This window comes from Cebus imitator, unplaced genomic scaffold (genome assembly GCF_001604975.1).
Source record: "Cebus imitator isolate Cc_AM_T3 unplaced genomic scaffold, Cebus_imitator-1.0 Scaffold473, whole genome shotgun sequence".
NCBI classification, from domain to species: domain Eukaryota; kingdom Metazoa; phylum Chordata; class Mammalia; order Primates; family Cebidae; genus Cebus; species Cebus imitator.
The window spans coordinates 401736-413609 of record NW_016107788.1 but is presented as its reverse complement, the minus strand read 5'-3'; the positions used below and the strand labels follow the sequence as shown (position 1 = coordinate 413609).

Below are 11874 nucleotides of genomic sequence, written 5' to 3'. Positions count from 1 at the left end.
CAGGAGGCGGAGGTTGCGGTGAGCCGAGATCGCGCCATTGCACTCCAGCCTGGGTAACAAGAGTGAAACTCCGTCTCAAAAAAAAAAAAAAGAGTTGTATTAATGATTGAAGGTGGAATTGATCTTTTTTATTAACCTATTTTGAGGAATAGACTTCTTCAAAGTGTCTTTGAGGGGGAAAAACTTCCATCTGGCACCTCTGCATGCCAAAAGCTATACACTCACAATCTCTTTTAAATCTTCACAACAGTGCTTTGAAGGAGGGATGCATTAATTCATTTCATTATTCATCCTTCCAACAGATATTTATTGAGCACCTACTATGTACCAGGCACCATCTCGGGCACTAGGAACACACGATGAAGAAAACTGATGTAACCTGAACCCTCATGGAGCTAAAAAAATCTCTTAGATGATGATTCCCATTTTGCAGATGAGGAAAGTGAGGCTCAGAGATGAAAAGGAATTTGCCCAAGGTGAAGGGGCAGAGCCATGGTTTGAACTGATCTACCTGATTTGCAAGCAGGTGTGTTTCTACAGCAGCACACGGTCTCATCCAAAGCATTCAGGGCAGGAGTGAGACAGACAGGGACCTGAATGCTGGACTTTGCCACTTCCTAGAGAAGCCCATTGACTCTCTGAGCTGAGTCCCAATTTTTTCGCTGTGAAGGAAGATGAGGAGCTGCCTGGATTCTGGAGTCCCAAAGGTACCCAGCTTCATTGGAGGCCCAGACTTTGGGGTCCAGAGTCAAGAGGGAACTAGGATTGTTGGGTCCTGGGAGAAGAAGTGCCTTGACTCCTGGGTCTGAGGAAAGAGGGGACCAGAGCCCAGGTCTCCTGGGTTCGAGAGGGAGAAAAAGGCCGGGTGTGGTGCTCACGCCTGTAATCCCAGGACTTTAGGAGGCTGAGGCGGGCAAATCACTTGAGGTCAGGAGTTCGAGACCAGCCTGGCCAACATAGTGAAACCCTGTCTCTACAAAAAATACAAAAATTAGCTGGGCATGGTGGTGGGTGCCTGTAATGCCAGCTACTCGGGAGGCTGAGGCATGAGGATCATTTGAACCTGGGAGGCGGAGGTTGCCATGTGCTGAGATTGCGCCACTGCACTCCAGCCTGGGCAACTGAGTGAAACTGTGTCCCCCACTAAAAAAAAAAAAAAAAAAGAAAAAAGGGAGGGAGGTGGGGGAGAAGGTGCTTAGGAGCCTGTGTTCCCGGGCCTCTGAGAAGTCCAAATATCCTGAGTGTGTTAAGATTACATAACATCCTATACAATGAAAGGTCTCATAGGATAGTGCTCTCCGCCATAAAGGAGGGGCTTTTCTCGCCCTGCTTAACAATCTGCTCGTTGGTTCTCTTTCTCTCACCGCTCCTGTTAGTAGTCTGGTCTTCGAGGTTTCTAATACGACTCCCACTTGTGAATCTTAACATCACGATCACTTTCCCTTCTTTGTCTCCTTCTAGGGGGACCAAGCTTTGCCAATAGCTTGGGGTCCACTGGGCCAACCAGCTCTTCCTCTCCCTCCCATTAGTGGCCAAGCCCACTACCTTGGGGACTGGTGATAGTGCCCCAGCCTGAGATGGTGCACTTCTGGCCAGGTTGGATGCAGTGGTCTGCCAGGCTGATGGGCTTCACTTTGGAGCCCAGGGATGCCTGGTCACGCAGTTGCAGAAGCATCAGATCATGGTTGTGCTCCTCCACATCGCTACTGTTGTAGCAGGGGTGTGGGATGGACTGAGCCACAGCTATTTCTTGCTCCGGCCCATCCTTTTTCTGTAGGCTATGGTCTCCCAGGCGTACTGTGTATTTCCTGTAATGGTGGCGACAGTTTGGGACCCAGGCAGGGGTATTGCCCCCAGCCCCCTCCTCCCTTAGACCCAGGAATCCAGTCCTCAGCTCTCTCCTTCTTGAGTGGAAACCCAGCCCCCTCTTTCCTCTTTCCCCGTCATCCACTCACGATTTTTTACAGTGGGCAGCCGTGACGACCCAGTTGCGACCTATAAGGACACCGCCACAGAGCAGTTGCTCACCCTGGAACAAGGCCGCCTGCCAAGGCTGCGAATGGGGTTGGCACTCCTGACCCCCCAGCACCTTGTTCTCCTGTGCCCTGGAGTGTCCTGCAGCAGGAGGGAGAGGGTTGGATCGCCACCCTCTGGGGCAGTGCCAGGGCTGGGAAGGCCACTGTGGGGTCAAATGGACACACGGAAAGTTCTCCGCATACAACTTAGTGAGGGGAGCCCGGGTGTCCACACGCTGCCACGCAAGTACACTCATTTCAGTCCGTGTGTATCATACAAGAGGCACACACCCGAGCATGCCCCCACATGCTTCCACATGAGTCTACATGCCCCGTATACTCCCACATGAATCTATGCCCCCAAGCAAGCAGCCCCTCACCGGCTGTGGGTATTCAGACAATTTGCAGCATAACCGAACCCACTCCTACCCGCTGCCACCTGTTTCTTGCCTCCATGCACCCTGAGGAAAGCCCACAGAGGCTTCTGCATCATGTCACACCCTTCACATCCGTGCACACGCACCCACATAACCACCGCGGCATTCCCACAGACTCCCCGGCGCCACGGCTGCCTTCAGACCCCTCCCCTCCGGAGACCTCCGCAACCCTCCTCACCTGCCCAGCTTTTCCCCAGCAAGAGCAGGAACATCCACGTCAGGGCTGCACGAGGTGGCGGGCGTCCCATGGTGAGGTCTGGGAAATGGAGAGGGCGGGGCCGGGAGACAGCAAGGAGGAGCCTGAAAGCCTAGTTCTGGATTTTGGGACTGGGGAGGGAGCTGAGCGCATTGGGACTGTTTGGGGCTTCTCTGGAGGAAGGGGAGGCTGGGGATTGGATTCCTACTTTCCAAGGGATGAGGGAGTTCGGGTCCTGGATGTCTGTGTCTGAAGGGACAGGGAGCTGGGAGCTGGGACTCCTAAATTTGGGAGAGGAGGAAGCTGGGGTCCAGATTGCTGGGTCTCGAGAGAGAAGGGCATCTGAGTCTGGGGTCCTGGAACCTGGAAAAGGAGGGTCCGGGCCTGATGTCTGTGTCTGAGTACCTCTGCACCTCACCTTCCAGAATCCAGGGGGCGGGGTCACCTACTGATTCGGACCCAGTGGAGGAGGCCCCAGTACTTCAGTTCTCTCTGCTCGGTACAGTACTCGAGTCTGGAGGCTTTTAACTGGGACGCCCCGCCTGTAGCTCCTCCTCCTCCGGCACTGGAGCCTAGGGAGCTTCTGGGAACTGGAACGCTGGGTGTGAGTGAGGAGGGGCGGAAGGGGCTGAACATGAAATCTTAGGGAGGAAGGGCTGGCAACTCAGACTCCTGAGGCTAAGGAGAGGAGGGAGCCGGTGCTAAGATTCTAAGATCTGAAATGTAAGGGGCTGGGGGCCAAGACTTTAGTTCTGAGAGGGGAGGAGGCTGGCGGCCTGGATTCCTGGGTCTGAGGGAGGAGAGGCTGGGGCCTGGACTCCTAAATCTAAGGGAGGAGGAGCTGGGACCTGGGCTTTTAGGTCTGAGGGAGGAGGGGCTGGGGGCCTGGATTCCTGGGCGTGAAGGAGGAGGGGGCGGGGGGCTAAATTCTAAGTACTTGTAAAAGGAGAGGCTTGGAGCCTGACCTTTTATGGGAGGAGGGGGCTGCTGCCAGTAACCTGGAACGGAATAAAGGTAGGTCTTCTTGGGTCAGACGCCTAAGGGTGGATCAGGTCCCGCCCGCTGCCCCCTGAGGGGTCCGGGATCTGGGAGGGCAGGTTTGGGAGGCACCGTGACCTGGTTTCCCCTTCGCCTGGAGGCGACAGGACCAACCCAAGCAGAACCCAGAAGGCTTGCTGCAATAGGGCTGATGGAGAGAGACTTTAGGCAGGACTTACTAGGGGGGAAGGGGGAGTTGGAACGCGGTAGCGGTTCCCTCATCTGCCGTTTACAGCCCACCCGTTGCCCTCCACTCAGCTCACAGCTCGTGCAGAAAGAAGGTGAGGTTTCAAGTTTACTGTAAAATCATCCATTGGCTCTAAAGGTATCGAGACCCTCCCTCAATTTCCCCTCAGGTCCCCGCCAGGATTCAAACCCAGGACACGCGCGGCCGGGCCACGAGGGGCGGAGCCCGAGCTCCACGTGGGCGCAGATTCTGCGCCCCTGACATCACGGGGCGGGGCGGGACCTCTGGTGAAGGAGGCGGGGCCACAAGGGGTGGAGTCCCGAGAGGAAGTCCCATTGGGCAAAGCTCCGAGGGGCGGAGCTGTTTTGTGCACGTGATTCCTTGGGGCGGAGCCACAGGCTATGCTGTTCCAAGAGAAGTGACTGTTGTCGGTGGTAGAACTGGGCTCTGAAGGGCGTGTCCCTGCTCCGTTCTGAGGGGCTCGACTGTGTCTTGGGTTGACCTTGTGAGGAAGCGGAGCCTCAGGGGCGGGGTCTCAGTGTCCAGAGGGGAGTCTCAGGGCAGCTGGACGTCAAGGGCGGGCACCATTGAGACTGGAACCCTTCGGGAACCCCCTACCCGGTGCCCTTCGGCCTCTCTTGGGTTTCCAAGCTGCCCCCGAGGCGCGAGGGGTCAGTTCTCCATGGTTTCTTGGATCCAGTCTAAGTAGTGGCATACACTGGTGTAGACTGCGGGGTGCCGGGGTCTGGAGCAGGGCTCACCACCTCCGGACACCACACCTGCCAAGGTTCCATTGCAAACCAGGGGGCCCCCAGAGTCACCCTGTATGCGAAAGAAGGGCAGAGGAACTGTTAGGCCGCTCTGTTCATCACAATTACGCGGGCCACTTTCTCCTTCCCAAAAAGGCCCCAGCCCGTTCCTCCTCCAACACCCGAGAGTCCTCCATCTCCAGCCTCTCTTCCCTCAGAACCAGGAGTAAAATCTCAGAGCGCCACCTCCCCGCAGGACATAACCTCCTCCTCCCCCAGGTCTCAGACTCTGGACACCCAGCCCATTCCTCCTGTAGATCCAGAAGTCCGTACTTCCAGACCTCTCATCTTTTACACTCAGGAGTCCTGTCCTCTTCCAGGAACCAGGTGTCCCAGGCTCCTCATTTTGACCCAGGAAGGCTGGGGGCCCATCCCTCTCCTCCCAAAAGACCTAGGAAACTTGGCAGGACAGCCTCATTTTCCCTGGAGTAAGGTCTCACCTGGCAGGAACCTCTGCCCCCCTCCCACAGGCCCGCACAGAGCATGCTGTCCGAGATGTGGCCGGGGTATGCCCAGTGACAGAGTTTGTTCTCCAGGATGCTGATGTTGGCACACTGCAGTGTGACTGGAAACAGTGCTGTTGGGAAGGAGACTGTCAAGGATCTGAAACTGTCTCAGCACCCCACCGCCCTGAGTCCTCCCTGCAGCTTTTCCAAAGGACCCATGGAGCCACATTTAAGACCCTCAAAGATAGAGACAAGAGACAGTGACAGACAGTCATAGCATGCAGGAGAAACAAATGAAGACAAGGAGGAAGGAAGAGGGACAAGAAGAGAGAGAGGCTGGATATGGTGGCTCATGCCTCTAACCCCAGCACTTTGGGAGGCTGAGGCCGGCAGATCACCAGAGGTCAGGAGTTCAAAACCAGCCCAGCCAACACAGTGAAACCCCATCTTTAGGAAAAATATAAAAATTAGCTGGGCATGATGGCAGGAGCCTGTAATCCCAGCTACTCAGGAGGTTGAGGCACAAGAATTGCAGTGAGCTGAGATAATAATAAAATAAGAAGAAAGGAAGAGTGTTAGATATAAAAAGAGTTCCTCTTCAAAGGATTAACTTGCCCAGCGTCCTTGCTCTTTGTTCCCTGCTTTCAAGGCCGGACTTCCTTACTCTCTGTATTTCCTGCCCTGGTAAACAAACTTCCCACCAGTCCTTATCTGTAGAGACCACATTCCACATCTGCTACCCACTCTATAGATTACCCCTCCCATTGCAACGGCTCCTTCCCCCCAAACTGCACTCTCCATGGGTAAAACCACATTCCTGCACTTTTCAAGTTAGCCAGCTGGGTTTAGCTTAGATTGTGTGGTCCAACTCCAGCCAACGGAGATAGGACACAGTAGCAGGGATGACCTGCATTAGAAATAAAAACCCCTTCCTTCCTTTGTCCAGTGTGCTCTCACCATTGCTCCATCGAGAGCAGCACTGTTTCTGCAGAAAGTTAATTTGCCTTGCTGAGAGATCCTTTGTCTCAGTGCTGATTCTTCTTTGTGGCACCGAGCATTTGTTCCCAGCAAAGAGAAACAGAAAGATGCATGCAGAAATCCAGGAGACAAGAGGAGATGCATCTATGATTCACACAGAGAAATAAGAGAAATAGAGGCCATGAAGGGAGATGGAGACCTCTAAAGGGGAAAGAGATTCTCCGAAGAGGCAATAAAGAAATAGAGACAGACCCAGAGATCTCAAGGGGTGGAAGGGAGGCAGCGAGATAAAGGGGAAGAGATTTACAGGAAGATGGTCACTGATGGAGACAGAGACATAGAGATGCCAGATACAGTGTGGACAGTAGATGTGTCAGTGTAGATGTGGAGATGGATATATAATACATATATGCTTCTATATAAGACATGGATGCAGACTCAGACACATCAAGGACCATGATAAACAGAATCAATAAACAGAAATCGGGGATGGGGGCTGTGCAGGGAGACAGGAGCCATTGGGGTCCATTGGAGTGGACCAGAGAACTTATCTTGGCTGAAGGGAGCAGCTTCCATTGACTCAGCCCAGTGCTTGCTATTTTGGGAATGTGAGTCCTTCAAACTTTTTCAAGTGAATCCAGAAACCTGGCTTTTGTATCAAACCTTCCAGGTTTTAGATATTGGCAGCAACAAATTCAGACTGCTTTTTCAATCCACTGACCCAATGGGTCAGTGATCCGTGACTCTGAGAGACGTGGCCTTATTTCCATTCTAAGATGAATGTATTTTCACATTTAAACACCTCTGGGCAAGGCACAGTGGATCGGACCTGTAATTCCAGCACTTTGGGAGGCCAGGAGTTCAAGAACAGCCTGGTCAACATAGCAAGACCTCATCTCTGCTAAAAATTAAAAAAAAAAAAAAATAGCCGGTGTTGGGTGTGTTGGCACATGCCTGTAGTCTCAGCTACTTGAGAGGCTGAAGTGAGAGGATGGCTTGAGCCCAGGAATTTAAAGCTGCAGCGAGCCAGGATCACACTGCTGCACTTCAGCCTGGGCAACAAAGCAAGATCCTGCCTCAGAAACAAACAAACAAAAACTCTGCAATTAGAATGTGTCTTCCAGAAAAATGGTGTTATGTCATCAATGAGATCTTTCTTCTTCTTATTAGCAGTTCATAAAATAATGGTATGTCTGAAAAATTCAAGCATCTTAGATTTGATGAAATATATCGATTGGCAGATAGACTTACAGAGAGAGAGAGAGAGAGAGAGGAGAGAGAAAGGCAGAAGATAGAGACGAAAAGGCAGAGACAGAGGGGTGAGGGAGCCAGATGCCGGCATGGGGTTTCAGAGAGAGTTCTGGGCCAGGTCATACCCTTGGGGCTGGTCACGGCCCCCCAGCCTGAGATGAGACACTGCATGCCTGGGGAGACACAGGTCTGGCTGAGGTTGAGGGGCTGCACAGCAGGACTCAGACGTGCCTGCCTGGGCAGACGGATCAGCATGATGTCATCATTGTGGTCATTGGCACTGAGGTCCTTGTTGAAGCCAGGGTGGGGGAAGAAGTCCGTGACGCGGAACAGCTGCTCTGGACCCTCCCATTTCCAGAGGTGGTGCTCTCCAAGGCGGACCCACAGATACCTGCTGGGCAGGCAGAGGTCAAGCCAGGGGAAGGGAAGGGTCCTTTCAGCCCCAGCCCTCTTTTCCTGTCCGTCAGGCTGCTGTGTGACCCTTTGCAAAGCACACACCCTCTCTGGGACCCCATCATCTATGTCTGGCCCAGGGTGCTGTGATTTTAAGCAACGCACATACCTCCTCTGGGTCCCCGCTCCCCGCTCTGATGTTTTGCGTGCCTCTGTCTTTGTAGCTCTCCCCACAAAGCACCCTCTCTTAGTTCCAGGCTGAGTGAGCCACCTTCCTCCCTACTCCCCTGGAGTCTTGGTGGTGACTTGGGTCCCCAGGAACGGTGTAGGCACTGGGGGGGCCCCACCTACCACACAACAGCCCCACCCCTGCCCCCACAGGTCTGGTGGCTTCTGTGGGAGTGGCTCTGTATGTCTAGGTGGTGTGTGTGTGTATGCGTGCATGGGTATGAAAGGGGATGGGATATGGAAAATCCCCAGATTGGGGGTCATCTATGGCCTCAGCTTTTCCTGACTATCATATCCTTCACCCTTCAATGCATGTCTTCCTGATGTCTAACCTTAAGCCCTCACCACAGCTCTAGCCCACTTGTTCCACTTCTGGTCCATGCCCTAGACAGCTGGGATCCTTTTGGGGTCAACAAAAGTTCATTCCCAGCCTCTGACCTCTGACATTAGGCAGCAGGCTAACGACTGTGAATTCAGGGTTGGGGAACCAGAGACGTCTGTCTCTGTCTCTCTCTGTTATTCTTGCTGTCTTGGCTCTGGATCTGGATAGTCCTCACCCCCACATCCCCTCATCCCCCACATCCCCTCCTCCCCCTACCCTTCCCCTGCCTTTGACTCTTTTCCGCCTTCATATCTCTGCATTTCTCCTGCTTGACTTCCAGCTAAAATCTAAACATTGTTCTCCCAGCCTGATGTACAGGCCTACGTTAAAAGAGGTCCCATCATGAAGCAATGCATGATGGGAAATTCCCTCACAGCATCTCTTACCAGCATCAGTGCATTATTCCTGGAGGGAAGAAAATTGGAACAGTATGGATGGCACCTTTCAGAGGCAATGAAGAGAGGATTCCTGCATCAGGTAGATTCCAGGATACTATTAGAGTGCCCAGGATCTAAGATTCTAGAATTCTCAGATTCTGACACTCTATTATCCATGATTCTAGAATCCCGAGGTTCAAGTTTTAGAGTTTTTATGAATCTAAGATTCTAACATTCCAGATTCCCCTGGATCAAAAAACTCTAGGATTTTAACATTATCTGAATTAAATCTAAGGCTTGAACCTAGAATTTTAATATTCTGGGACAAAAAGACTAGAATTTCATCATTCTAGAAATCTGTAAATCTGTAACTCTAGAAATTTAAGAGTCTGGGATTCAAACAGTTTAAGACTCCAAAATTCTCTAAATCTCCATATTCTAGTATACTGTGAATTAAAGATTCTAGGACTGTGAGTTTCCATTTTCAATAAACCTAGAAAGCTCTGAATCTAAGATTCTAGGATCACATTAGCCAATGTGGCTATTGAACCCTTGAAATGTGGCTATATGTATAAAATACAGCACAGACTTCAAAGGCTTAGTACCAAAAGTAAATTGTATCATTCATACCTATTTAAAAATGGATTACATGTTGAAATAATTTTTTGAGTATGTCAAGTTAAATCTATTACAATTAATTGTACTCATTTCTTATTTTTTTAAATGTGTCCACCAGAAATTTAAACTTATGCACATGGCTGGCGTCATAATTACTCTGGGCTGTGCTGATCCAGACTGCTAAGATTCTAATAGTCTCCTAATCTATGATTCTATAATTTGCTGAGGCTATTGTAGAATTTCATAAATTCAAGATTTTAGGATTCTGTGATTCTGGATTTCTCTGGGTCAGTCTAGGATTTGAAGAACCTAAGTTTCAAATGTTAGACTCCTCAAATGAGATATTGTCAGACTCTAGAATTTTAGGATTTGGGAGGCGACCCTTCATAATTCCAAGAGTTGAACTTTTGGTATCAGACATGGAGGCTTTGCACTTGCTGCCTACAGCACCCCTCACCCTTCCCTGACTCCCAGCCCCCGCCCCTCGCCAGCATGGCCAGCCTGGGTCACTCACGGCTTGCGGCAGTGGGCAGCTGTGAGCAGCCAGCGGTCACTGATGAGGGTCGCCCCACAGAAGAGCCGGGTGAGGTGAAAGAGGCCGGCCTGCCAAGGCTGCGAGTTGGGGCGACATTCCTCGGCCCCGATGGCCCGGGTGTCTGCCCAGCCATGCCCTGGGGGTGGGGATGAGGGACAGAGGGGTCAGTGAAGAGCAGGCTGGGAGAGCAGGGAGAGGATGCTGAGAAGCCTATACGGCAGGAGGCAGAAGCCTGGGGCAGGAGGGAAGAGCAAGATGACCGTACTACAGCCATGGAGAGGAAGCCAGCCCGGGAGCCTCACCTGCCAGCAGAGAGAGCAGAGCACAGAGAAGTCCCAGCTTCATGACCCCTGGGCACCTGGATCCTGGAGCGTGTACCTGGCACCCAGTGCTTCTTTATGGTAAGCCATGACATCTCCTTCCTCCTCCATGGGCCGGCCCCTGTGATTAATCGGGGTTGAGAAATGTCCCTGCGGGAGGGGAAAGCCCTGGGGATGTGACAGGGGCCTTGGGAGAGAAGCTAAGTGCAGGGGGACCCCCCTTTTGGGAGGAGCTGGTGGCTTGCTGGGCCAGAGCTTGACAGAATGGAGGAGGAGGGCTGGTGTGTGGAGAGGTCGTGGGCACCTCCTCTGGGGTCTTTAGAATGGGAATCCCCATTCCTCATCACCATGGGCTACAAGATACAGAATCACTTGTGTCGTGGAAAACAGGGAAGATCGTTGAGGCCTAAGATCCTGGGGTGGAGCAGGTTGGTTTTTGGTGAAGCAGTGGTGTGGTGTGCAGAGACCAACCTCCCAGGGCAGGCTGGAGGGATGTGTGGCGGGACCGCCCAGAAAGCAGGCTAGGGGTGGGAGACAGAGTCAGGACTCAGGCACAAGAACAAAAGATACAAAGAGAGGTGGAGACACAGAAGGACCCCAGGTAAGAGGAGGAGCTGGAGGAGAGAGAGAGAACAAGAGAAAGACAGGGAAGCCCAGGTGGAGAGAGGCAGATTGCAGGCAGCTGAATAGGTCTGCACACCTCACACAACCTTCCCTGCCCTGGGGATTTGGGCCTCTTCCCACAAGGACAAGGCCCTCTCCTAGAATGTTGAGGAATCTGGTTCCATCTGGATTAACCCACTCTTGTCATAACCTGCCCCCTTCCCCACAGCTCCACCACCCAAGGACCCAAGTGCCCAACCCGCCAGGAAGCAAGTGCCCTATGCTCTCTCTTAATACATCCTGATCTTTGCCAAATCCTGAGAACATTTGCTATATATTTTTTTCATCTGTCTCCCTGTCCCCACACCCATTGTCCTTTCCATCACCCCATCCTCCCTGCCCCTCTCCTCATCATTCCCTCTCAGCAGGTGAACAGCCTCTGGAGGGCTGGGCCCAGGTCTGACTCATCTCTGTCCCAGCATCACCCAATTACAGGCAGAACTGGGCTTGCAGAAATCCTCAGGAGATGTTCATTGAATCAGTGAATGTCTTTCTCCATATCCTTCTTTTCCTGGTGAACTCCTACTCATTCCTCAACACCCAGCCTCAATGCTCCCTCCTCCAGGAATCTCTGATATCTTCAGGCAGAGTCCATCTTTGCCTCTGCTGGGCACGCATAATCCCTTCTTCCACTTTCTCCTGCACACGGTCCTGGTTATGAAGCTGGGCCTGGGCTCCTGTTGAATGTTCTTTCACTATGGTGCCATGGTTTGGAGCACGGACTCTGGAACTGAACTATCTGTGTGCAAATCTCAATGATTAGGTGTGATTAGCCATGAGGTGTGTGACTTTGGGCAAGTCACCAGACCTCTCTCAATTGCTCCATCTTTTTTTCTTTCCCAAGATGGAATCTTGCTCTGTCGCCCAGGCTGGAGTATAGTGGTGCAATCTTGGCTCACTGCAATCTCCGCTTCCTGGGTTCAAGCAATTCTACTGCCTCAGCCTCCCAAGTAGCTGAGATTACAGGCACGCACCATCATGCCCAGCTAATTTCTGTTTTT

The 11874-nt window shown here is 52.2% G+C and overlaps 2 protein-coding genes across 7 annotated transcripts in view; both read right to left on the bottom strand.

Moving 5' to 3' along the window:
- KLK8 (kallikrein related peptidase 8) overlaps positions 1-3305 on the bottom strand; it is a 6350-nt gene extending 3045 nt beyond the window's left edge. Inside the window, exons 1-4 of one of the 6 annotated variants that reach the window (XM_037732840.1) lie at positions 3067-3303; positions 2631-2708; positions 1956-2115; positions 1546-1808 (exon numbers count right to left, since the gene is read on the bottom strand). In XM_037732840.1, coding sequence (XP_037588768.1) covers positions 1546-1808; positions 1956-2115; positions 2631-2700 — 493 coding nt within the window. In that variant the 5' untranslated portion in view covers positions 2701-2708; positions 3067-3303. Of the gene's footprint in view, positions 1-1545; positions 1809-1955; positions 2116-2630; positions 2709-3053 lie in introns of all 6 variants that reach the window. The other 5 variants (XM_017512479.2, XM_037732839.1, XM_017512478.2 and 2 more) reach the window with 5 other exon arrangements.
- A 675-nt stretch (positions 3306-3980) lies between these two features.
- Positions 3981-10274, bottom strand: KLK9 (kallikrein related peptidase 9). The gene is made up of 5 exons (XM_037732841.1): positions 10193-10274; positions 9870-10026; positions 7483-7748; positions 5123-5259; positions 3981-4695 (listed from the first exon to the last, which is right to left on the bottom strand). Exons 1-5 carry the CDS (start codon positions 10233-10235, stop codon positions 4546-4548), a joined length of 753 nt encoding a protein of 250 aa, XP_037588769.1. The 5' UTR covers positions 10236-10274; the 3' UTR covers positions 3981-4545.
- Positions 10275-11874: the final 1600 nt, after the last annotated feature.